General features: G+C 42.1%; 2 protein-coding genes across 5 annotated transcripts in view; one reads left to right on the forward strand and one right to left on the reverse strand.

Moving 5' to 3' along the window:
- CFAP52 (cilia and flagella associated protein 52) overlaps positions 1-26,583 on the reverse strand; it is a 37,812-nt gene extending 11,229 nt beyond the window's left edge. Inside the window, exons 1-9 of one of the 2 annotated variants that reach the window (XM_061176001.1) lie at positions 26,505-26,583; positions 20,146-20,345; positions 19,644-19,780; positions 16,015-16,143; positions 13,571-13,670; positions 12,417-12,533; positions 9,057-9,157; positions 6,408-6,578; positions 2,005-2,153 (exon numbers count right to left, since the gene is read on the reverse strand). In XM_061176001.1, coding sequence (XP_061031984.1) covers positions 2,005-2,153; positions 6,408-6,578; positions 9,057-9,157; positions 12,417-12,533; positions 13,571-13,670; positions 16,015-16,143; positions 19,644-19,780; positions 20,146-20,345; positions 26,505-26,583 — 1,183 coding nt within the window. Of the gene's footprint in view, positions 1-2,004; positions 2,154-6,407; positions 6,579-9,056; positions 9,158-12,416; positions 12,534-13,570; positions 13,671-16,014; positions 16,144-19,643; positions 19,798-20,145; positions 20,346-26,504 lie in introns of both variants that reach the window. The other variant, XM_061176002.1, reaches the window with a different exon arrangement.
- Positions 26,584-27,384: 801 nt separating this feature from the next.
- STX8 (syntaxin 8) overlaps positions 27,385-27,549 on the forward strand; it is a 248,277-nt gene continuing 248,112 nt past the window's right edge. For all 3 annotated transcript variants that reach the window (XM_061175235.1, XM_061175234.1, XM_061175236.1), the window contains exon 1: positions 27,385-27,449. In XM_061175235.1, the coding sequence (XP_061031218.1) occupies positions 27,433-27,449 (17 nt within the window). In that variant the 5' untranslated portion in view covers positions 27,385-27,432. The remainder of the gene's footprint in view (positions 27,450-27,549) is intronic.

A 27,549-nucleotide genomic window follows, 5' to 3' on the forward strand; every position in this document is an offset into this window, starting at 1 on the left:
ACCTCTCCAACTTCCTCTAATACCACTCTCCCTCAACCCTGACCCCAACCTTACCCTCTAAGCTTCAGACGCACTGGTCCTCTTTCTATTCCTCAAACACACCAAGTAATTTCCCATCTCAGGGCCTTTGCACTTGCTGTTCCCGCTTCCTGTTATGCTGTTCACCTGGCTGGCTCCTTCACCTCACCTTTAGCATCAGCTCTGCACCTTAGCAATTTTAAATAGGATGCTCAAGGCGGATCCCATTTCAGCCAAGACTCGAGGCAGTGAGGTGGTGAGGGAGTGAGTCATGGGGCTCTCTGGGGAAAGAACATTCCAGGCAGACTGAACAGCTATAGCAAAGGCCCTATGTGTAGCATAGGAAGAGCAGAGAAGTACGTATGGGGCTTCCCTGGTGGCGCAGTGGTTGAGAGTCTGCCTGCCAATGCAGGGGACATGGGTTCGAGCCCTGGTCTGGGAAGATCCCACATGCCGCGGAGCAACTAGGCCCGTGAGCCACAACTACTGAGCCTGCGCGTCTGGAGCCTGTGCTCCGCAACAAGAGAGGCCGCAACAGTGAGAGGCCCGCGCACCGCGATGAAGAGTGGCCCCTGTTTGCCGCAACTAGAGAAAGCCATCGCACAGAAACGAAGACCCAACACAGCCAAAAATAAATGAATAAATAAATAATAATAATAAAAAAAGAAGCACGTATGGCTCGAGGGGCTGAGCGGTAAGAGACAAAGTCAGAGGTGAGAAGGTGGGGCTGGGGGAGAGAAGTCAGGGGGGACCTTGCAGGCAATTGCAGGGACTTTGTCTTTTATTTTTAAAAAGGAAAAGACCGTTGAGCCCTAGAAATGGCACGATCTGACTTACACTTTAAAGAGTTTTCTGGCATCTGTGTTGAGAGCAGATCGGGGGAGAAGAGTAATGGGCAAGAGTAGAAGCAGGGAGTCCTGGCAGGAAGCTACTAGAATAATCTAGGAGAGAGAAGGTGGTGGCTGAGACGAGGGTGGAGATGATGAGATGGATGGGATCTTGGACATACTCTGAAGGGGGAGCCATTGGGGGGAAACGGGGGTGGGGTATTAGAGGAAAAGAGCAGATGATGGTGACTCCAAGATTCTTGACCCCAGGGTTTGTTAGTTCTAAGTGTAATGTAAGCCAAGAGCTCCTGGTGACCAGTATGTGGAGAAGACACGCCCCAGGGGAGAATCCAACATGAGGAGACAGAGCCAAAATATAGGGGATGAAATGGGTTTTATTTTATTTTATTTATTATTATTATTTTTTTGGCTGTGTCACAGCATGTGGGATCTTAGTTCCCCAGTCAGGGATCAAACCCATGCCCCCTGCAGTGGAAGCACAGACTCCTAACCACTGGACTGCCAGGGAAGTCTCCTGATATCACTGTTTAAATAGCTGCCCCTAAAGACCCACTTGACTTTTCATTCATGTGAACCAGTGAATTCACTTTTGACCACTGGGGAAATCTGTATATGGATTGAACATAAACAATATTAAGAAATAAGGATTTTTATAGGAAAATATTTTTAGAGATGCATACTGAAGTATTTAGAGGTAGAATATCATGGTGTCTATAATTTATGTTAAAATATTTTGGCATAACATAATCAATTGAATTAAAAATAAATTCCCTTGGAGCTGTAACTTAGTTTAAGTAGTTTTTAATCTCTTGAACAACAAAAAGGGTTCTCACTCAAGTGCCCTGGACTTGCTAAGGCCTCAAATCCACTTTGTAAATGAATCACTGAATTTCCTTGCTAGAGAGAAAGCAACATGCTCTCTGCAGCAATGTGGGGGAAGAGAGATTGCTGCTTGGTAATTCCTAGCTCAGAAGGAATCCCAGCTGGACGGGAATTCCAAAGAGAGGCTAGATGAGAAGCAAGTGGACAGTGGGAGGCTGTTCCAGGTCATCCCCATGTCGATCCTGGCAGGATAAGAATGGCGAGAACCAAAGCCACAGCCGGAGCCCGAAGCCAAACCCTGGCACACCGACCTTACCAGAAATGATGCTCTTGCCGTCCCTCATGAAATCGATGCCATGGCAGGTCATGTTGGGTACAGTGATCCGTAGCAGCTCCCTGTTGGACAGCGTGTGCCACACCCGGATGTCCTTCTTGGCACAGGTGGCAAAGAGCTCAGCGGTGCCACTGCAAAGAAGCCACCAAGAGGATAAGGGATGCAGCCATACAAGATGCACAGTGTTTCTCAGGTGCCGGTTTGACACTAAAATGGCCTTCACGAGGATGTAGGGAAGGATGCCTTTAGACACCTATTATCTCAGGCTTATCTCAGGCTTACAGACTTTTTGTGTAAAATGGCATGTGATGCCCTCAAAGCATCTGTGGACAATCTTTCATAGTCTTGGGACTTCCCTGGCAGTCCAGCAGTTAGGACTCTGCAATTCCATTGCAGGGGGCACGGGTTCAACCCCTGGTCTGGGAACTAAGATTCTGCAAACCACGTGGTGCGGCCAAAAAAAAAGAAAAATCTTTCGTAGTCTTTTCTCTTACGAAGGGTTGGGACAAAGTTGCTCAAAAGGAAAATGCCAATTTAAAAGTCTTTCAGTGTCCTGTTGATAGCAAGTAACACATGAGAAGAAATACATCTGTGGAATATTTATATTAAAAGAGACTAAACAAACCTTTTCCTGTAAAGGAGACAATCTTGTTAAAATTTCAAAGAAGAAAATGACAAGGGCTCTAGAATTCATGTTTGCAGACAACCCAAAATACTTCTTTGCTTAGTTATGAGAAAATATGAGATTGTGAACAAGGAAGAGAAACCCAAAGTAATTGGTCTATTGGGGTTTTTTTTCCCTCAATGGACAACTCGTAAATATAATGAAAAATGTCCAAAAAATTACAGATTATTCCAATTTGAGAAAAAGGAGTCATATCAGGGTACAATAAAGACCATCTGCTTTATAAGTATGCATTTCTAGGGACTTCGCTGGTGGTCCAGTGGTTATGACTCCCCGCTTCCACTGCAAGGGGCACGGTTCCATCCCTGGTTGGGGGAACTAAATTCCCAAATGCCACAGGGCGTGTCCAGAAAAATAAAGTATGCATTTCTAGCTACAGTCCTTGTGGAGACTGGGCTTTTAGATTTAAATACCTCTCAAGAAATTCCTACGTATCAGCATAAGCACATCCATAAAAAGAGAGCCCCTCTCTCTTAGGTTAAGATCTACTCACTTTGGAATGAATGGAAAAATAAGTGGATCTTTTCCACATATTTAGCTTTGGGGCTCAGAGGTAAAATTATGATGCTGGACTACTACCTAGAAACAGCAAGTTCTGGGACTTTCCTGGTGGTCCAGAGGTTAAGACTCCACGCTCCCAATGCAGGGGGCCCGGCTGGGTTCGATCCTTGGTCAGGAAACTTGATCCTGCATGCATGCCACAACTAAGACCCGGTGCAGCCAAATAAAATAAATAAATAAATATATTTTTAAAAAAAGAAACAGCAAGTGCTGGAACAGGAAAGCAGGAGCTCCTTGCCAGGCAATTCTGATTTAAAGAGATCAAATCAAGCCAACGTTAGAGTGTTAATATTTATTGAAATAAGAAATGTTTTATGTCAGACACTGCCTTCAGTGAATGAGCTCCTCCTTGGGGGAACATGAGCTCTTTTTTTTTTTTTAATTTTTTTAAATTTAATTTTATTTTTGGCTGTGTTGGGTCTTCGTTGCTGCTCGTGGGCTTTCTCTAGTTGCGGCGAGCGGGGGCTACTCTTCGTTGCGGTGCGCGGGCTTCTCATTGCGGTGGCTTCTCTTGTTGCGGAGCACGGGCTCTAGGCGTGCGGGCTCAGTAGTTGTGGCTGGCAGGCTCTAGAGCTCAGGCTCGGTAGTTGTGGCACACAGGCTTAGCTGCTCCGCGGCATGTGGGATCTTTCCGGACCAGGGCTCGAACCCGTGTCCCCTGCATTGGCAGGTGGATTCTTAACCACTGCACCACCAGGGAAGTCCCAACATGAGCTCTTAAAGAAGCATATGGACTCCTATGAAAATCAAATATCATGGAATGAATCCACCTAGAGAACTTTCCAAATTCTCCCTCCCCGAGATGGACAGTCCACTTCCTCAGGAATTAAGCCTAGTCCAAAAACGTCCTGAGTTTAGGATCTGAGAGGTTAAGTTCTAAATTGATTGGATCAAGATGGTGCACTAAGTATGTGTGCTCCTTCCCACCCAGCTAAAATCCCACTCCTGGGGACTTCCCTGGCGGCCCAGCGGTTAGGACTCAGCGCTTTCACTGCCGTGGCCCGGGTTCAATCCCTGGTCGGGGAACTAAGATCCCACAAGCTGCGCAGCGCAGTCAAAAATAAATAAAAAAATAAAATCCTACTCCCGGGCATATATCCAGAGACATACGCTTGTAATGTTGGAGCAGTGAAGTGGTCACACAAACTTCCCACAGATAACATTTATAAAAGCCAGATAAAATGAACAACAATAAGAACCAAAAATCCTGAAGACAGGGTTTTCCTGGTGGCGCAGTGGTTAAGAATCCGCCTGCCAATGCAGGGGACAGGGGTTCGAGTCCTGGTCCGAGAAGATCCCACATGCTACGGAGCGACTAAGCCTGTGTGCCACAACTACTGAGCCTGCGCTCTAGAGCCCACGAGCCACAACTACTGAAACCCGCGAACCTAGAGCCCGTGCTCCGCAACAACAGAAACCACTGCAAGAGAAGCCCATGCACCGCGACGAAGAGTAGCTCTCCGCAACTAGAGAAAGCCCGCATGCAGCAACGAAGACCCAACGCAGCCATGAATCCATAAATAAATAAATAAATAAATGTATTTATTAAAAAAGAAAAAAGAAATGCAGGGGCTTCCCTGGCGGTCCAGTGGTTGAGACTCTGCGCTTCCACCACAGAGGGTGTGGGTGCGATTCATGGTTGGGGAACTAAGATCTTACACACCGTGTGGTGCAACAAAAAATTAATTAACAAAAAAAAACTGCCCAAATTACTGTATGCCAGCTGAATTCTACATGCAGGGGGGAAACCTCAAAAGGAAGAAAAAGCAGGCAGAGACCAGAGAGGATACTATTTTTCTTTTTAAAAATTGTATTGTTTTTTTTTTCTTTCTTTTTTTAATTTTAAGATTCTATTTTTGAGGACAGAGCTCATGGGATCAATTTGAGAGTTTTTTACCTTTTTAAGAGAGTTTTTTACCTTTTTACCTTTAGCTGAGCACAGTACATTCACCAACTGTGCTCAGTTTGGGTGGCTGAAAGCTGAACCTTATAGGCTAAAAGTGACTGCTAGTATGTTTCTTTTGGGGATATAAAATGTTCTAAAATTAGATTATGGTGATGGTTGCACAACTCTGTAAATATGCCCCTAGGAAAACCATTGAATTGTACACTCTAATGGGTGAACTTTATGATATGTACATTATATTTCAATGGAGCTGTTAAAAAAAAAAGAAAAGAAAGAAGTACAAAACCTAAATAAAGACTACATAAGAAATTGAAAAGGTATTTAAAAACTTACCCTTACAAAAGGCACCAAGACCAAATAATTTTACAGATTGATTCTACCAAGCTCCTTAGAAAAAGAGAGGAAAAATGATACAGAAAGGAAATGACCAATTTTCAAATAAAGATTCACCTAATGGGAGGCACCAGCTATTTTCACTATTAGAAATATTTGGAAGAACCTAATCTCAAAGACTCATGGAACCAAAACTACATTTTGTGATCTTAAGGATCAAGTTTTCAAAGAGAGTCTTGCTACCTATAGAACAATGACTTTGAGTTTTGTAAATTCAAGTGAAACACTGAGGAAGTTGAGAGCAAAAACTGTGACCAACCTCATGGAACAAATCTCACCAAAGACAAAATAGGTTTCAAATTCAAATAATGGCAAACTATGACTGTAGCGCTTTTTGATATTAAAACTGCTGATGGTTATTTGTTTCACTGGGTTTGTGAGGGATTTACCAAGATATACAGCAACGAGATCCAGAAGAACTCAATCTTATGACCACTGCCATCAAGCATGCCAAATCTGGAAGACCCAAGAGGTGCAAACAAATGACTTGAAAGATGTTTGAAAAAAGGCACTACTAAGATTTTCTCCAGACGGCAGTGGGAAAACATAGAAAAGTTTTGCCAGTCTGTTCACCATTTCCATGATGGATTTATTAGAAAAGCCAACATTCTAAAGAGGCCCAAATTTGAATTATGAAACGAATGTAGCTGCTTGGTAAAGGCAATAGAAAGCCTATTAAAATAATTCGCTACAATAGAAAAATTTCAGGAGAAAAAATAATTTATTATGACTTATCATGATTGATTATGTTGGTATTGAAAGTATATTAATAAAATTACATTTCCTTGCACACAGCACCAAATCTCCACGTTCTTATCATTTTTACCGTCTTCTACTTACAATGGAAAGACAATGTCCTCAACAGCTTCAAAGTGACAAGTTGTAATGAGAGTCTCTTTGAAATCTGTGAAGTTGACACGGTAAATGTGTGACTCTTCTGTTCCTACAAAGAACTGGTGTCCTTCCCCTCGAAGTGTGATAGAAGTGATGCCACCTTGTAACTGGATTTTCCTTTAAGGAGAAGCAAAAGGAGAAGCAGATTTCCTCAATCGATGAGTATTTATTAACTGTCCGAAACATTTCAGAGGACACATATCAGGCGTGTGACCTGGGACATGCCTTTGAGGGGGTGGCATAGTTGGAAAGGCAGGGGTTACAATATTAAGTGCCCATGGTCAGCAAAGGGAGAGGCCAACATGGCTTACTATAGTCAGGGGACCTTATCTATGAAATGTGGTCTGAAATGGGTCATGTAACACAGGTAGGATTTAGATAGAGGGAACATTCCAGGCAAGCAAATGGGCACAAATGACCCTGCCAATTAATTAAACACTTTATTAATTCCATTTCTGGGAAGTAATCCTAAAATCAGGGGAAAAACCCTTTATGTCAAAGAATGTTATTATAACCTTATTTAAAAGAGTAAAAAGTTGGAAACAACCTAAGTATCCAACTGTATTGGAATGGTTAAATGATCTATGGAGCAGTGACTTCAAAAAGTATTTGCCTGGCCAGTAAAACCATGTTTAAAAGGTTATGGAGTATACATATTTTACCACCATAAAAGATTATGTAGGAATATTGAAACTATTTATGATGTTTGCATTAAGTAAAAAAACAGAATACAAAAGTTTATATATTAAAAAAGTACAATTCTTTTAAAATGTATATGAATAACACGGGCAAGAAGAAATAACAAAATGTCAATAGTGGCTATGTTTGCCAGAACTTTCAGGTCTTATTTTTTCTTCTTCCACCTTTCAGATATTTCAGATACCCCTGCTCCCCAAATGTTTACTGAGTATGAGCTTTCTTAAAAAAAGAATATATAAATGAACGAGGCCCTCGAAACCCAACCTTGCTCTGCAACTAACTTAGTTGTGACAATGAAAATCCAGTGAGGGTTCTTGTGCAGGGAACGAGCATGGGAAATGCAGTATTTTACAAAGAGTCATTTGTTGGTGGGACACAGAACAGTTAAGCGGGAAAGGACAGACCCCAAGTCATATCCCAGCTCCTTCACTAACTAGAGCTCTGTGACTCTTGGATAAGTTAGAAACCTCGGGGCCTCAGTTTACTCAACCACAGAATAATTCCTCCTTTACAGGGTTGCAGCTGGAGATGACGGAGGTAACCCTACATGAGCCCATAGAGGGCAGCTGAGAAACACTGGCCCTTGGCATCTGGGCTGCAAAGAATACAAGGTGCTAGGGTTCCCAGGGCTACAGGGGCAAGGCCAGGAACTCTGACCCCCAGCCGTCTGTACAAGCATCCCAGTTCCCTTTCTAACCTCCATGACCTCTCCTGGGAGCTGCTTCCTCAATCTACAAACCCAAGGAGAAGGAAATCACAGTATCCAATTTGAGCCTTGCTGGCACACAGGGTTATTCTGGAGACATTTATAGCGCCGACCTTGTAATAATTACTTTGAGTCTAATTATCTTCATTACAATGGGACCATTTGTGTATTAAAAACAAGGGGTTAAAAAAATGAAAGGGTTAATTTCCTATACTCACTTCATGGGTCCAGAGTCTACCCAACACTGCTCTGAAGTTGCCTCCCCCTTTTTTTATTCCCCTTCATACAAACACAAAACTGGTCCCAATATATTCTCCATAAGATCTACACTGAACACTGAATTTAAAGTTGCAACCTGTCCCGTCTGCTTCAAAACCTAACCCCCCTCCTCCACAAGCTACTCATTTATCCCCATTGTACTCATCACTCTCTAATGCCATGTACTTTACTTGTTTATTTTGTTTATTATTTATTGTCATCTCCCTCCTGCTGGAATGTAAACTCCATGAGGGTAGGGATGGTTTTTTTCCTTCTTTTTTCTTTGCTTTATCCATTGATTTCCCCAGCACCTAAAATAGTGCCTGGTACATAGTAAGCGCTCAATACAGATTCATCTGCATGAAAACAGGTGATGCTCGTTTCTCCAATGTATATCCATATACATAAAGCTCAGAGGCCATGTGGAGCATGTCTAGGGGTATCTGGCTTCTGTTGAAGCTAAGTTCAAGGGCTGCCTCTGCTCCTCTGGGAAGTGTCTTTCCATCCCAACAAGATCACTCCCTTCTCTGATCTTCTCTGCAACATTCATTATATATTTTACTTTATCTGGACCATGAGACTGTTTATGTATCATCTTGTATTATAGTGACTATTTCATGTGTGTCTACCTTATCCCCAAACCAGACTATAAGTTCTGGGAGGGCAAAGACACATCTCATTTTTTCTTTCTTTCTTTCTTTTTTTTTTAACGTCTTTATTGGAGTATAATTGCTTTACAATGGTGTGTTAGTTTCTGCTTTATAACAAAGTGAATCAGCTATACATATACATATATCCCCGACTCTCCTCCCTCTAAGATGAGATTCTTTAACCAAATATCACTTTGCCAATATCACTTAGTTGCCGGCTTTAAGCAAACCTCCCTCTAGAGGGTCTCTCCCCATCCAAACCCTGTGGAGTCTGGAACTTACTTGATGGGTTTGTAGCTGGGGCTTTTACAGAAGACCAGCAATCCGGCTCCAGAGCCCACCAATAAACCCCCCATCTTCAGGCACCTGATAGCTGACACTCCCTAGGGGGAGAAAGAGCATTAAGAAAAAGGCCAAACGGGGCTTCCCTGGTGGCGCAGTGGTTAAGCATCCGCCTGCCAATGCAGGGGACACAGGTTCAATCCCTGGTCCGGGAGGATCCCACATGCCGTGGAGCAACTAAGCCCGGGCGCTGCAACTACTGAGCCTGCGCTCTAGAGCCCATGAGCCACAACTACTGAGCCCGAGTACCACAGCTACTGAAGCCCACGTGCCTAGAGCCCGTGCTCCACAACAAGAGAAGCCACCGCAATGAGAAGCCCGCGCACCGCAAAGAAGACCCAACACAGCCTAAAATAAAAATAAACAAATTAAAAAAAAAAAAAAGAAAAAGGCCAAACGGTTTCATCATTAAGAATCTATGCGTGACCTGACACAATGGGCATGGCCAGGGCCATGCTGATGCTGCCCTGGATGAAGCTAAGGAAGGTGTTGCCTGTGATGTACCCCCAGGCTGGCTAAGATGCCTCGGTGCCAACAACAAGCTCGTGTGCCAGGAAGTAGCCCTCCTGGTCCTGCAAGGAGCAAACATGCTGCACCAAGCTTCTTGCCTTTAAAACCACCTGTGCATTTTGAATATATTAAAAATTAACACTTTATATCCACCCAAATGCAGTTAGTGCAGAGACATAAGCACGGCCACAGCAACATCAGTTCCTCAGTTGCCACTGTTTTCACCAGAACTTAATCCTTAGAATGCAAAGAGACTGTATTTGAAATCCAAAGAAAGCACAGGAGACTCCTTATTGTTTGGTGACTATATTTTCTGAACTAAAGCATTCAGTCTGTAATCTTACCAGTAATAGGAAACATATTTAAAGTCAAAGACATCTTCAAAGTCTGGGGATGTATGATGGTCATTTTATATCACCCTCTATGAAGTTCTAATCTGAAAATGTGCACGACCAATATCTTCTTTTTTTTTAATTTTTTTTTTTTTTTGGCCAAGCCACGCAGCATGCAGGATCTTAGCTCCCCCACCAGGGATCGAACCCATGCCCCCTGCAGTGGAAGCGTGGAGTCCTAACCACTGGACCGTGAGGGAAGTCCCCCAATATTTTATTTTAAAACACTCAATAATAATATAGCTAGTGACTTGATAGGTTTGTGTCTTAATGAAGTTTGGATATTATAAAACAAATATTATGTCCCTTCAAGTTACTTTAAATTGAATTTTGCCTGTTCTGGCTCAAAAGGCATTCCATGATGCTTGAGAAGAGAAACCAAGGCTCAGGAATATGAAGGCATGAACCAGAATTGCATGCTGCCGTCTCCTGCATCCCACCCCCAGCTCCAAAAGTGCTGGAGCAGGACCACGGGATGAATGCCTGGCCCATGAGGAGACAACCCTGAATGCTAAATATTTTTAGCATTTGTTCAGGGACTTAGGGAAGCAAGGGATAAAGAGTTTCACAGAGCTTCGAAGTTACATACGTGTAATTTCTAAATAAACTTTTTTGAAACTATAGATGATATTGTTCAAGTGCACAGGTTCTGGAGCCAGTCTGTCTGGGTTCCAATAGCAGTTCTACTACTTGTTAGCCATGAGATCTTAAATGGCATGTGCTTTAGTTTTCCTCATCTGTAAAGCAGGGATGCAGTGGTACCTATATCTCATCAGATTGCAGTGAGGATCCAATGAGAGTACAAGAAAGGTGCTATGCTCCATGTCTGACCCCTCAACATTTACTGAGTATGTACTGTTGTTTAAATTATTATTATGATCATCATCATCTTCTTCATTTTAGTGCTGTATGCCTAAGAGTGCTGTATGTCCATTTGAAACCATTCCAATTCTTTATCTTTCTAAACATAGAGCAAACATTTTTTTGTTTGTTTGTGTTTAGTTTTTTTTTATTGAAGTATAATTGACTTACAACACATAGAGCAAACATTTCAGTAGAGTTTCAAAATGGGTAACTGCCCGAGATTACTTGATATTCAAACCAAATGTCTTCAGTGATACCTCCTATCCCTTTGTCCTAAAAGAATTATTTTCTTTCCACTTGTGTAAAAGGCATCTTGGAAACATTGCCTTCTGGAATTTACCATTGGACCTGAATTAGGTATTAAAGCATCCATAGGAGACTTAAGTGCCACAGGTTTGAGGAACACTAAGAAAGTCAGCATCTTTTCTGGAGAGGCACTTACATCCCAAGTGGTGGGGAGGCAAAAATATCCAGATCAAAATTTTCACATAGTGTTTTATGGAGCCCTTTGGAGGTATCTCAGGAGTCAGAACGGGCAGGGCTCTCAGCCTTTCCCTCCTTTAACCTGATCTGCTTTGCTTTCAACTGTTGAATATATTGGAATCCCTCTCCTAAAAATAATTTGAAAAACACTGGCTTGGACTATACCTTGATCTCCTGTGGGGTTATTTCTAGACTCTTCTCTACCTATACTAGAGCTTTCGCTCATTCTTATGCATCTCCTTAAAAACTAGAATAGTAAACAGTTATGTGATTAAGAAAACTCTAACGTCTTCCCAGGAACATGGTGCAATATTTCAAAGCTTCTTGGGACTACTGGCTAAGTGGAAATGTATCTAAGCTTAGTTAGAACCATCTGTTCTATTACCAGACGTGAGATAGGCAGGTGCAGAACCTGGCAGCTTTCAAATTCAAAGTTTAGTAGAAACAGCCCTTGTAACTTTCTGGGGCACTGGAGATAACAGCACTTATTCTGTCCAATTACCCTTTGATTGTAGGCTTCTTATTATGGTTTAAATATCAAAATCTCTCACTGGACTTTTAACCTGAATTGTTAGGAATTCTGCAAATATAAACAATGAACAATTTCTACGTCTTGCTCATGACTTAAAATGTCAGCTGAGGCTAAAATCTAAGATCTGGTTATTCGATTAGAAAAAAAAATGATATATAGTCTTGTAAATGAAAGAGCACATGTCTCTTACACATGGCAACTAGGCTGCCCAAATGCTGGAACCAACGTGGTTACAAATCACAAAGCCACAGGCCCTGAGCTTTGAAGATGAGGAAAAAAAAGGTGTGATTCTGATCCTTAATCGAGGACACGTAGGAATACCTCTGCCCTGAATATAAACCTGGGAGGAGGGCTTGAGCGAACTAATCAACTTAACCTTGCAAATTTAGGTGTGGCCTTGGGTCCATCACAGACTTGTCATTTTTTCTCCACAGACACTTAATGGAAGTCTGTGCTCACAGTGGCAGGAAGAAATCACTAGAAAATGTCAGGGCAGAGCAGACTTTGGTCTCTACTCACCAGACTGAATCTGTCCTTGGCAGGGCCAGTGTCTGCCAGCAGCTTGGTCCTAGGGCTCATCTTTAGAATGTCTCCAGTGGTGGTGCCGAGGTAGAAAAAGCTATCATCATCGGCCATCTGGGGATCAGAGGGAAAACGAAATCTGAAGACCTGGTTTTCCCCAGTGATGTGCACGAGCCCCTGATAAGGGAGGGGATGAGCTTTCTCTGAACCCCACTGTGACCTACACAGGGCACAGGGAACTCTGCTCAATATTATGTAACAACCTAAATGGGAAAATGTATAACTGAATCACTTTGCTGTACACCTGAAACTATCACAACATTGTTAATCAACTATACTCCAATATAAAATAAAAAGTTTAAAAGAAAAAAAAGACCTACAAAGGTCCTTATGGCGACTCCTGTTTCCTCAGACTCAAAGATGGGTAAGAACAGCTTCGAGGGGAGCACAATAGGGCCAAACTCAGAACTGGAGGAAACATTAGACTTCAAGCAGCCTGTGCATTTCACCGGAAGTTGACCTGTGTCTGTTGTTAGCCTGCACGTCCCGAGACACCTCCGAAGGGCTCCTAGGGAGAAGGTGTGCTCCTCCAGAGAGAATGTGCATTTGCTTTATCTCCTATTTCAAAGTCTACATTCATAAAATGAGTACGCATTAAACAAGAGGAACAAGTCAGTGGAGAATGGGGTTATATGCATGAATATTTGAATCCACCTTAAAAACATATGAATAATTCCTCCTTATGGAGGAAACTGCATTTCAACAAGGAGTTTCATTGTCAGAAACTTTATTTCCGGTGCAGAAATAACATAAGTGGCGAAGGGAGGTGCTGGGGGCTCTGAGTACCTCCTGGCTACATTGCTTCCCTCCAGGTGAGGCAGGTTCCTGGGGTCTGATGGCAGTTCAGGTCCCATTGAAACAGATTTCCCCAGAGCCGCGTCTAGGCAGCCTCTCCAGCTTCTCACGGGAGCTCCCTCACCTGTGCCTCCTCAGTCAATGTCCCCCATGTCCAGACCTCACCTCCCCACCCCTAGCCCTAGGTACGTGTACCTACACACACGTACACACACATGCGTACACGCACAGACCAGTACTGTTAACAGGAACTTGTACTAACAGCGACCTAAAATAACACTTAGAGTAATACTCACTGAGATACTCATGACTATTCTTTTCATTTGTCCTGTTTGGCACTCGGTTGGCCAGATCTTTCTATTTGGGAGATCCAGTTCCCATACTCGAATTGTCCCACTGGAGGAAAGAAACCCACAATCAAATGGATACCCATTTAATAGACACTTCATCTCTTCCCTGTTTTCTGCAGTGCCTTGAAGGAGAAGCTGAAAGGAAGAGAACGAGGTATTTCGGGGGATTTGTTACAGCCTGGTGATCTACCCAAGATACAGTCGTCCCTTGGTATCCACGGGGGATTGGTTCCAGGACCCGCCAGCGGAAACCAAAATCCACGCATGCTCATAGCCCATAGGTGGTCCTCCTCGGTATCCACTCGTTCTGCATCCGCTATTCCGCACTCGCAGATTCTACCAACTGCAGATCTAAACACAGTACGTGATCCACAGTTGGTTGAATCTGCGGATGCATAACCCAGGGATACCGAGGGATGATTGTATTCCATTCAATGCTCACAACCACCCTGTGAAGTAGGTTTTATGATCCCCCCACTCTCCAAATGAGGAAACGCAGAGCCTACACACAGCAGAGCAAGGATTCACACCCAGCTCTCTCTCTCACTTTGAAGCGAATACTCCATCCACTGGTGAAAACAGAGACATACGAATAAACAAGTAAGTAAAGCAAACCAAAATTCATCAAGTTGTGTTTCTTTCAAGGTATGGAGTTGTGAGGAAAAATTTTAAAGGGAAGGACTACCTTACGGAGAGTCCTGTCTACAAGGAAGGAGAAATGAGACAGCAACTAAATGTCAAACAACATCAGCACCTCAGGTGAGACTCGGCACATAGTTGCTACTTAATCATTGTAGGTTAAGTTACTCTGAATACCTGTATAAAAATATCATGGTTAACATCACAAAGACTTCAGCTGATATCTAAAGGCAGAAAAGATTAATGCTAAAGTATAGTTCATCAAGTTTAGTTTTCCTTTTTTTTTTTTAGCACCCAGAGTTACACACATATTAGTAAGTGCTCAATAGTATTGATATTTTGAATGTACTTTCCAAACTAAGAAAAAAAATCAGCTTTTCCATGGCCTCTCTGGTAGATGTCATTTGGATGCTGAAATACTGGAATTTGCAGGACATCTCATGGGGGTCAGTATAATGGAATACCTGAAATTGGGACCATCACGGAGAATCCAGTGTATATGGGTACATACCAGAAATATTATTTAAGAGTGCTAACTTTTTCTCAGTTGCCAGTGTCATGAGAAATTAAAGCAGACCTATAATAAAGATTGTCCTAAAAAAAATTTTTTTTTTTTGGTTTAAATTCAGGTTTTGACTCCTGGAGGAACATTATCAGCAGACATCAGAACTGGCTGATGTCTGCTGCTCAGTCACCTGTGGAAGAGCAGATAGACCCCCATAAAAGTTTTAGGCAAACGACTCTGCAAACCTGAAGGGAGTTGAAGAGCTTCACGGCCACTAGTGACCCCCCGAAGTCAGGGTAGGACGTGGTCAGCTGCTTTAGGATCAGAGAACTGTCCTGATAAGATTCTCTCCTTAGGGGCTGGCTTTCATGCCAGCCAGTTAGTTAGTTTCATGGCCTCTGAATAAATCCTTCCTCGTAATTAGCCACGGAACAGATGCATGCCGGATGTCACAAGGTGGGGACAGGAAATAGCACAGAGGGAGAGGAGCACAAATTCTTTACTCTGGCTGGAAAAGTAACGAATGACATGTGCCTTTCACAGATGGGAGACCACAGGTGGGCTGAAAAGGATCGTTCCAACCAACATATGCTTCAACCCTACCTTCAGATTTCTGACCTGCGAATTGGTATGTGACATGAAAGAGGATGCTTTTATATAGGTTTAACCTTCATGTCAAACTCCAAACAGGGCTCTGAGAGGTGAACCTGTAAATTAATTTCTTCTGTTAGACAGATGCAGGCCTCTGTTCAGACCTTCAGCTTGGTACCCCACCCGCTTAGCTGCTCGATGCTGACCCTACCAGAAATGATCGCATATGGCTGATAGTCAAATGTTTGAAACTTGCTGGTGCAGTTCATTCGCAAACTCCCATTTCACGAGATCTAAATTAAGCGCAGGTGGTAAAAAACATCAACCAGTAAGTGAATCTGTGCAACTGGGCAAATGACCCTGTGAGCACTGATTGGGGGCAATGTGTTATCTGTAACAAACAGACCAGAGCCTGAAATGGGTTTAGCAGATCAGCAGAACCTTTTCAGTAGGAAACACAGAATGGTCAAACAACCATATTTAAAAAGACTTTCAGCTAAAAGGATTTTTAATGATTCCCAAATCATGAAAATTAAGATGGAAGTTCTTTCTCCAGGATGAAAACCACGTTCACCCTAATTGGAATGACCACGTTTTCTGTGCAAGCAAATCGAGTGATTTACAAATTCTGGACACCTTGACAGCAGATGCGTACTTTCCAGCAGTGACAAACATCTCATCGCAGCATTTGGAGAAGATGACCGTGGTGGCATTCCCGACGTTGAGGCCGGCAGCAGGGCTGCCACAGATGGCATCTCTCTTGGCTATGCTCCACACCACCACACTGCCCAGACGAAAGGACAAAGAGAGTCAGGGGAAAACAGGCTTTCAAAATAAGAAACGGTTCTTTTAGCGGTTCTAGAAGGAAAAAAAATAAAAAGGTTACTTACAGAGGAACAAAAGAATTACACTGACCCCCTGCCCCCCAGACGTCTCCTCAATCGCACTGGGTTAGAAGATAAATGGGTGACATTTTAAAAGTTTTGAAGGAAAATGATTATGAGGCTGGAAAACCATCGGCCTATCAATCAAGTTTGATGTTAAATCTAAAAAGATTTTCAGACAGGCAGGGCATAAAAGTTTACCACTCATTTATCTCTTGTAAGAAAATTTCCTTGGGGAAGTACTCCAGCAAAAAAAAAAAAAAAAAAAATTCATTAATTAGAAGCAATAAAGGGGGTGACATATGCGTGTTTTCAAACTTGAACATGTAGCTGATTCACTTGGAGGGCTTATTAAAACAGAGTGCTAAGACCTACCCCCAGACTTTCTGATTCAGTAGGTGTGGGGTGGGGCTTAAGAGTCTGCTTTGCTAAAAAGTCTCAGGTGACACTGATGCTGGTGGTCTGGGGACCACACTTTGAGAAGTGCGGTTGTAGGTTACCTTTCCATCTTTCTGAGTACAGTCATACAATTTAGTCCTAAACTGAATAGTGTTTGCTTAATGATATCAAAAATGTTGGGGGGGGGTGTTACGTTAAACACTGGGATCTGAGTATTAAAGAAAAAGAATGCAGATGGTACAAACCTGGTTAATGTAAAAACATGCCTACCTATGTTCCCCAAATTTTCTACATGTGGAATGAATTATCACAGGTGGTCTAAATCAAGGTATAACCAAGATCGCCAGGAAGGGGGAAGGAGGAGATAGTATAAGAGCTATGAATTCTTTTTCTTAGTAGGAAGTTGATAGATACCACCTAAGGTGGAAAAATTGAGAGGCATGTCACTTAAAAGTTGTAAAAAACTAGATGAACCAATATCAAAAAAGACTGTTAAAACCTCATACCCAAGAGAAATAAAAATGTACATCCACACAAAATCTTGTACGCAAGTGTTCCTAACAGCATTATTAACAGTAGCCTAAAAGTGGAAATGACCCAAAAGTCTATACATTAATGAATGGATAAGGAAAATGTGGTATATCCATACAATGTGAAAACAGTCACAAAAGGCCGCATATTGTATTACTTCATTTATGTGAAACATACAGAGCAGGCAGATCTATACAAACAGAAAGTAGGTTAGTGGTTGCCTGAAGCTGGGGCGGGGGCAGTGGCGGAGGAGGAATTGGGAGTAACGGCTGATGGGCACTGGGTTTCTTTCTGAGGTGTTGAAAATGGTCTAAAATTGATTGTGGCAAAGGTTGCACAATATAACACGTAAAAAACGTCCTTGGGGAAGTATTCTGGCAAAAAAAAAACACAAAAAACCCACTCAACTAACCACTGTACTAAAAACCACCCGACTGTACATCTTAAATGGGTGGATTTCATGGTATGTGAAATGTATCTCAATAGGGCTGTAAAAAAAAAAAAAGAATCCAAGTGCCTCTGGAGAGTAGAACTCTTCATGGTGGAGGGGATACAAATTTTGAATCCTTCTGCATAGTAGGACAACACACTTGCTTTATAAACCATGAACAGGTATAGCTTTAATTTTTCAAAAACAAGTTTAAGATTTAAAAATAAATAAAAGGCACCAACATAGATAGCTGGCCAAATAAACTCCAGCATATCCATACAATTGAATAGCGTACAGTTGTTGCAAAGAGTGATATGTATGTCTACATATATACACATAGAAGATATCCTTGGTATAAAGTTAGTCAAAAGCAGGTTGTAGTACAACACTGATAGTACAATAACATTAATGCAAAAACTTCACAGATAGGTTACAAAATATTCAAAATGTATGCATATGCAAATTCTAGAACGTCCACTCTAGTTCCCAGCATCCCTTCTGTTTCTCCCGCTCTGTGGAGACGCCAGGTGGTTTGGGTAGAATGGACCCTCCCACACGGTCAGGGTTGACCCATGACTATCCAAAAGCAGTCAACAGGACCCCATGCTCCTCACCACCGTGACTATTCAGGGGTGGGCATGTTGCATTTTCCGAGAACCGCAAAATTTGTTTTTCTTTCAAGAAGAAACTTTCTTGAGAATGTTTTTCTCAACATCTCCAGTTCTCCGTAAGCAAACCTTCGATAGCCTAAAATCAAGCTTAAAATGATAGAGATGACAGTTTTGCAGATTAATCTAGGTTAAGGAGCCATTTTTTTCTCCCCCCAAGGCCTAGCCTTGGCAACTCTTTGGCAGGGACTGGGGGTGGGGGTGATAATTGCCAATCTTGAAAAACCTCTGGGGCTGGGACCCAGGCATCAGGGGTCTTATTTCCTCAGGTGATTTCAATGTGCACGCAAGATTGAGAACAACTGCTTTAAGTTGAGCTAGGAATGTTAATAGCTGATTTCTGGATGCATTTCTTACCAAAAAAACAAAACAAAACAGTCCAATGGGGATAAGCCAGGGAAGTCTGATTATTTACCTGGCAAGGGAATGACCGTGAAAGGAGGAAATCTCGTGACGATTTTGTTGATTTGCTATATATTAAGAGAACTGTCAATACACAACTACACACAAATGTAAATTTCCATTGTAATTAACCTGTGGATCTCAAACAAGAAAATATCTGTGAAAGTGCACCAAAGTATTAAATCCTACACAAACCTCAGGTGTTATTTTTCTTCTATAGATGATGTTCCTTTAGCATTAACACAGGAATATGTACTACATTGATTTTTATTCCTAATATAATGCTTTGAAATACTTCCCCCCCCCCCCCCAATTTCATTTGTATGTATTCTCTCCCTACTTAACTTGACTGTGAGATCCTTGAGGGCCAAGATCATGTCTTGGTGAGGCAAGTTAAAAAATTAAAAATGCCACCTCTGGAGTCACACTGCCAGGGTTTGTCTCCCAGCTCTGCTACTTAGCAGCTGGTGAGTTTAGTTCCTCATCAGTCATATGGTCCCAATAGCTCCCACCTCATGGAGTTGTCATGAGGCTTAAATGAGATAATGCAGTTAAGATACGCAGCACACACCTGTCCCATAGTAAGTGCTCAAAAAAAAAAAAAAAAAAATTAGCTGTTGTCTATGATGAGCATGATGGTGACAAGATGATGTCATCTTTTACAGCAATGGTTCTCAATTTAGTTGCACATTAGAATCACCTGGGAAGTCTTTCTAACTCTCAAAGCCAAGGCCAAGTGATCAAAGTCTCTGAAGGTGGAGCCAACCATCAGTAATTTTCTAAAGCTCTCAGTTGATTTCAATGCACTGCCAGGCTTGAGAATCAGCATCCTATGGTATTTTCGTCATAGCCTTTTCACACCACACACGCTCTACAGATGGGCAAACAGAGAATGTTAGAAAGGAGAGGGTACTTAACACATCTAGAAATATGCATGGCGGAAAATAGGTAAATATGCTTAGTTCATTACCTTCCATCATCTGGGCCTCCTAGTGATACCAAGTACAAATCATTTGGTGAAAAGGCCAGAGCTTCAATTTTGCCCTTGTGAAGTGATAGCCGAGCAATCAGCTCCCTTTTCTTATAATGCCACAAAATGATATCCGCCTGGGAGCAAGAATACACTGTCAGATCATAGACAGGCTTTGAAAGAACTGGAGGAGAGAGCTACCCCTCTTGGTGAGAAATAATCATTCGTCACTTTTCTAGAAATTAGAGCAGGTCTTACAAACATGACAGCAACAAGATGGAAACAGTTGTAAGCAGGGACATTTGTTTCTGAGCATTACCAGTTACAAGTTGCAACACGTCCACTCTCAGCCTGACAGAATGAAAATGAGTTCCAAGAGAGGTCAAAGGAAGAGGAGGAAGGGTATAAACAGGGTAGCACAGAGCTATTCTGAAGTGGGGCAGTTTTTCTTGGGAGGCACCGCTAAATCTATTCAGAATGAATGATTTTGTAGTTTATTCACCTTGAAGCCCATGAATGTGACTTGTCCGGAAGCAATGTAAACTCCGCTCTTGGAGATGGTCACACAGGAGACATTGTTGCCATGACCGTGTAGGAAATTCTGTTCCTGAGTATTTAGTGCCTGAACGAGGATGGTGCAACCCAGAGGGTAAACCAGATGCTCCTGGTCGGGATGGCATTTTAGACCAGTGGGGACATGTCCTAAAAGAGAGATTAAAAATAAGAGTAAAAAGTAAAAAAATAAGTCAGGGGCAGAAGTGGCTGGTGGTTTTTATTTAAATTGAGTACAAAAGAATGCTTTTTTAATAAGCCTTAGTTCAACTAAAATATGTGTGTGTGTGTGTGTGTGTGTGTGTGTGTGTGTCAGGGAGGGGTAATAGGTAATTTTATTCCACTGACAAGAAGGTTGGTCTAATATATAAGCTTCTCAAACTTTAAGGTGCATAAAAGTCCCCAGGGGCTCCGGTTAAAATGCAGATTCTGATTTTAGGTCTGGGGAGGGGCCGAGAGTCTGAATTTCTGACAAGCTCCCAAGTGATGCTGACGCTGCTGATGTTGGTCCAGGAACCTCACTTCAGACCTAGGTCCAGGTTTTGTAATTCTGATAAGCACAGAGCACGTGAAGCAGGAGCAGCCTGTCTGGGTGAGTGCATAGCCATAGGGAGAACGTGAATTCACGACCTTGGGCAGAAGTTTGGTAAAGATAAAAATTGGGGTTTTCGTTCTAAGTCTCTGGCAGGCTGAAGAATCCCAGGACTTCTCGTAGTGAGACCCCAATCCTCCAGATATTTGCCAAGAAGCATCTCAACAATTATAAATCGTTGTAATATGTTCTAATATGAAATAGACATGAGTCCTCCCTTATTACTCACCTTTGGTCAGAATTGTTTCGGTTATTCTTCATATGTATTTTACAATATACACTCTAAAGTCAGCTTGAGTACTTGAACAATTCATATTTGTATTTAGGGGAGTGGCATTAAATGTATAGATTAATTTAAGGAAAAATAATTTTTATAATAATACATTATATTTCCTTTCTAAAAGCAGGGTATGTTTTTCCATGAAGTCTCCTTTTATGCTCCCTGGCGGCATTTCTAATATTTCTTCATAAAGATCTCACACATTTATTTTGTTTACTTCTTGGTATTTTAACATCTTTTTTTTTATTGCTATTTCCTTCCCCATCAAAAGAGTCACAGATATTTATTAATATAGTTTTCTGGTCCTTAATGAACTCAGCTTTTATATTTAACTCCCTCTGGAATTTAGTTTGATGCATAATGTGATTCCAGTAGCTAAATAGATTTTTTTTCTTCAAACGGCCAAATATATTAATTGAATAAATGATTTCTTTCACTTTAATTGTGATCATCGTTCCTTTTTTATGCAGTAAGTTCTCATAATACTAAGGTTTGTGTCTGGGGGTGATCTTGTCCTTGTGAAATGTATACTTAGTCTTTCTCATTGCAGGCTCCTTATAAACAATCATATGGCTATCCATATGGTAAAAGTAAAATTAGATCCCTACTTCACACCATCCACAAACAATACATTCCAGATAGATCACGGACCTAAATGTGAAAAACAAGACTTAATGTACATACAAGTCGTAGGAAATGACTTGAACATGACGCAAAAGAGCAAATCCTAACAGAGAAGGCCAATATGTGCATCCAGTTATGTTAAAAATCACAAACTTCCTGGGAGTTCCCTGGTGGCCTAGTGGTTAGAATTCCGGGCTTTCACTGCCGTGGCCCGGGTTCAATCCCTGGTCAGGGAACTGAGATCCCGAAAGCCGCGCGGCACAGCCAAAAAAAAAAAATTAAAAACTAATGACAAAAGACAAAATGAAAAGAAAACCCAAATCAGGAGAAGATATTTGCAATGTCCGTAATAACAGAGAATCATACCCAGCAGAATATACAAAGAACTACCATGAAGCAATAAGAAAAACACAAACTGCCCGACAGAAAAATGAGCAAAGGCTATGAAGAGGCAATTTATGATGGAGGAAATTCAAAAGCAAGAAAACACATAGAAAGATGTGCAGCTGCACAAGTAACCAGGGAAATGCAAATTATATCCAAAACGAGATACCATTTCATTTCCATCCTAATGGCTAAAATTAAGAAGGCAGACAATACCAAGCATTAGTGATGTGCAGCAAAGGGAACACTCACAGACTGCTTAATGGGAGGGTAAATTGGTAGAATTGCTTTGGAAAATGTGTCCGTATTGAGTATTGTTGAATATGTACGTATCCTAGGACCGAGATCTACTCTTCAGTATGTAACCTAGAGAAATACTTGCAATTGTGCTTATGGGCCATGTACAAAGGTGTTCACTGTGCCGTTGTTTATATTAGTAAAAAGTTGTAAATGAATGAAAAGCCCATCAACAGGGAAATAGATATTTAAAGCAAATTAAATCATCACCCAAGTAATGTTGGGTGAAAAAAAGTAGGTTTCAAATGTGCAATAAAACAGAAGATTAATCTTTTTAAAAGATTATAAAATATAAGAACATGTAAACATATAAAATTTATATATAGTATATCGCATATAGTATATTTAATATTTTACATAATAGTAAAAATTTAAAACATAGCTGGGAAGGGTACACTAACTTCAGGATAATGGTTGTCTCTCTAGAGGGAGAAAGAATCAGACAGTGTTATAGGAGAGAGAACTTAAAATGTATAGTAGCTGGAAGATTCAAGTACACTTACATATTTATACCCTCAAGTTAAAACTCATAAACTATAATGTAACTCTACAATGAGTTCTAGTGTCACCATGGTAAAAGGGGCTTTGCTTTTGCTTCTGATTTGTTTCCATGTGAGAGCTACTAAACTCCATTACCTGGTGTTTAAGGCCTCCAAAATCGAATCCCAGGCTCTCTTTACTGGATTATCCTGCCACTCCCTGACACTGAAGCCAGCCAAGTGTTTGTCATTCCCCAACTGACCCCACACTCTCCCCCTTCCTCCTTGGCTCACCCTATATCTGTTCCCTGGGATATTTACCCACCAACTCCTACCCAACTTTAAAGACTACTTGAGGACTTCCTTGGTGGCGCAGTGGTTAAGAATCTGCCTGCCAATGCAGGGGACACGGGCTCCAGCCCTGGTCCGGGAAGATCCCACATGCCGCGGAGCAACTAAGCCTGGGCACCACAACTACTGAGCCTGCACTCTAGAGCCCTCAAGCCACAGCTACTAAGCCCACGTGCCACAACTACTGAAGCCCGCACGCCTAGAGCCCGGCTCCGCAACCCGCAACAAGAGAAGCCAGGGCAGTGAGAAGCCCACAGGCACCGCGATGAAAAGTAGTCCCCGCTGGCCACAACTAGAGAAAGCTGGCGCGCAGCAAGGAAGACCCAATGCAGCAGCAAAAAAAAAAAAAAGACTAGTTGAATTAACCTTTGACCCCATTCAAACCTAGAATAGAAGCTTTCTCCCACACTTTCATAAAACTTTGGTTATTTTCTGACAGGTAGTATAGCCTTTTTATGTAAACGTTTTGCATTGAAGGCAAAATTACGGGAAACTCAGTCACTTTTTACCAACAAACCCATTTAACTACAGCCCAGATCAAGAAGCCGATTATAACCACACCCCAGACATTTCCCATCTGCCTTCTCCCAGGCTACATCTCCCCAAAGGTAATTGCTGTTTTGACTTCTATTCCTGTAAATTAATTTTCCTCATCTTAGAACTTTATATGAATGGAATTATACTGTACAGTACGTATTCTGTCGCATCTGGCTTTTTTCATTCAACATTATGTTTGTGAAATCTATCCACATTGTTGCATGTAGCACTACAGCGGTCCCTCTGCATCGGTGGAGGATTGGCTCCAGGACCCCCGCGGATACAAAACACGTGGATGCGTGAGTTCCTTACATAGAAGGGTGTACTACAGTCGGCCCTCGGCATCCGTGAGTTCTGCCAACCGCAGACAGATTTCTCTGCCCTCTGTATGTAGTTCATTCTTTTTCATTGCTTCAGAGTAATCTATTCTATGAATATACCAATTTATTAGTCCTTTCTACTTTTGATGGACATTTTGGTTGTAGTTTTTAGCTATTTGAAATAATGCTACTATAACCATTCGCATATATGTCTTTTTGGTATACATTTTGTATGGCATTTGGAGGATACATCAAAAATCTTTAAGATGTACTCAGAATTTATCCCAAGGAAAAAAGTTAAAGAGTTAAAAGATTTAGTTATGCAGATGTTCTTTGTAGCATTTAAAAATAAATGTAAAAAATGTAAGTTATACTAAATTTTTAAAAACAGGACATTGGTTAAATAAATTGGGGCATATCTATGCAACAGAATATTATATTAAAATATATTAAAATTATGGCATAGAGTATATTTACTGCTAAGGAAAGATTTGCATGGCATCCTAGGTGGAAAAAAAGTCTGATTATAAGAGAATATATCAGCATGAGACCACTTTTGTTAAAAAAATTTATATGTCAATGTATATTTGAAAGGATCATACCAAAAGTTTAACAGTGATATCTTTAGGAAATGCAATGATGGCTGATTTTTTTTCAGTTTCACTGTATTTTTCCAATTTTCTAAATTCTTGTTCTTAAGTATGGCTATGGATTTACCCCTGTATTACACTGTATTCTCAGTGCACAGCATACTATTTGGCATACAGTAGTTCTAGATAAATGCATATTTGACTCTATGAAAAAATATAAATTGTCACAAAATCAAGAAGGTAGAAACAATTCAATTAATTTTATTCAATTTTAAAAGGCCAAGATAATTGCCATGGGAGACACTGAGGTATAATTGACCATGTATTTAGTCTTTGAGTGCCACAAAACAGCACGGATTCAGTAGCAGGGCTCTCTGCTGGTCACCAGTGTGACCCTTTGCCCTCATAGCAGGTCACCCACATCCTTTACCAATGACCTGGTGATCAGCTCTAAAGATGGCCAGTATCTCGGATGCACTAAATGCCCACTTTCTATCAGAGACTGTTAACCTAAAACGAAGACTCAAGAGCCAAGTCCTAGAATGTGCTAACACTTTAGCCATTGATTGTTCTCTGTCTACATTGCCACAATTTTAAAGATTTCAGGCATCACAATGCACTTTTTTAAAAGTTTGCTTTTTTAAAAAATAGATCTTTATTGGCGTATAATTGCTTCACAATACTGCGTTAGTTTCTGTTGTACAAGAAAGGCAATCAGCCGTATGCATACATATATCCCCTCCCTCTTGAACCTCCCTCCCACCCTCCCTATCCCACGACTCTAAGTCATTGCAAAGCACCGAGCTGATCTCCCTGTGCTATGCGGCTTCTTCCCACTAGCTAACTATTTTACATTCGGTAGTGTATATATGTCGATGCTACTCTCACTTCGCCCCAGCTTCCCCTACCCGCCGTGTCCTCAAATCCATTCTCTATGTCTACTTCTTTATTCCTGCCCTGCCACTAGGTTCATCAGTACCATTTTTTTTTTTTTTTTAGATTCCATATATGTGCGTTAGCATACGGTATTTGTTTTTCTCTTTCTGACTTACTTCACTCTGTATGACAGACTCTAGGTCCATCCACCTCACTACAAATAACTCAATTTCGTTTCTTTTTATGGCTGAGTAATAGTCCATCGACAGATGAATGGATAAAGAAGATGTGGCACATATATACAATGGAATATCATTCAGCCATAAAAAGTTTGCTTTTTTAAAAATGCAATCCATTGCTTGTTTTCATCCTTCTCAGAAAACCAAACAGCATTTCCCCCCTTCATGTTGCAAATAGGAGGGGGTCATAAATCAGATTTAGGCAGACCAGGCCTCCCTCTGACCAAAGCATCTCTCCTCTCCAGCTCCCCCTGGCGTCCTCTTCGCCTTCTGTCGTGGACTGAAATCCTCACCATTAGAATCCCCCCTCCCCCCCAGCCCCTTCTCATTAGTACATCAGCTGGGATTTTAGAAGGTAGTTGGTCCCAGGGGCCTACACGGATTCTGTAGGTGGTTACTGAGGGGCAGGCAGTATTGCGGGTTGTGTGGGGCTTAGAGCCAGGGGAGAGCTGACTAGTGGGAGAAGGCTTTCAAGTCACACTTACTTATCCTTAAGGAGGAGGAGGCATTTCGTTCCTTTTAGGTGCTGGCAAAACCCATCCCATTCTTTGAGGCTTGGAGTGAGGATGTGACTCTCTAAGACTTTTGGGGAGGAGGGGCTATCTGGGTCCCCAGTGCTTCGCTCATGCCAGCGTCCCAAGCTGCCTTCCAGGTGCTACCTGGGGTCTTACTCTCCCTGTTTGCACTACGCGTCCCTGGGGTTCCTAAACCACCCAACCCAGACATGCTCGAGGTCTCACCATTGAATCCGATCACGGCCTCAAGCTCCAGTTCGGCCACCTCAGCCACCTCATCCTTGGGCGAAGTTTGGGTCTCCATCACCCGGAGACTCCGCTCACGTTCCTCTCAGCCGCCAGGATGCAGCGTCTTCCGGTCGTTATGGTAACGGACGTGCGCGTGCGCGCCAGGTCAACGCCTGCGCTGAAACGCAGCCGAAGGAGTTCGAGTCCTTTTGCCCTCTTGCAAATGGAAAGAGCGGTTCTTTTTACCTTCTAGTATTTCTCTGGTAATTTAAGGGGCAGTAAATGCACAGAACTAATTCCCTCCTCTCCCATGTAAAGAGTCTGTGACCTTTGGGGTAACTATATAATCAAGCACCTAATGGCATTTAAAAATTAAACATAAAGGATTGCCTCTGATGGGAAGGCTGCTATAAGACAATATATAATTGATACTTCTTTGGGTCCCTTGTTTGAAGCAGGACAAAAAGTTTTTTTAACTATACTGAGGTATAAATTATATATAGAATTTACTTAAAGTGAGCTTTAGTAAATTTATATAGTTGTGCAACTATCACCACAATCCATTTTTTGTTTGTTTGTTTGTTTTTGTTTTAAGCAGGATAAAATGTTAAGTAACTGCTAGAGGTCTTGAGGGGCTCCCACCTACCTGGGAAAATGCTTAGATTTTGTTCAAAAACAATTTTATTTTAATTGCACCCAACTGTTCGCGTCTCTTAGTGGGAGCCGATTGCTCCAACCTACAGTTCCCCGGGGGAGCGCTTTCCTTTCTTCATCACAGTTTGGAGACCTTGGGATATGTATATTCACTTTGCAAACTCCAGGTTCCGGTCGCGCACGGGTCGAGCCGCGGGGTATGAGCCGCGCGGGCCGCCGTAGTCAGCTGTTGCGAGCAGGAAGTGTCCGAGGAGTGGGTGGAGACTGCACCATGGCCCCGGACCCCTGGTGAGCCCGGGGTGAGGGAGGCTGCACGCGGACGGTCCCGGGGGAGGCCGTGCTGCTGGGGAGCGGGCGGTCGCTAGGCGTTAGGGCTGGAGGCCTTTCG

Source organism: Eubalaena glacialis, chromosome 19, assembly GCF_028564815.1.
Source record: "Eubalaena glacialis isolate mEubGla1 chromosome 19, mEubGla1.1.hap2.+ XY, whole genome shotgun sequence".
Classification (NCBI taxonomy): Eukaryota; Metazoa; Chordata; class Mammalia; order Artiodactyla; family Balaenidae; genus Eubalaena; species Eubalaena glacialis.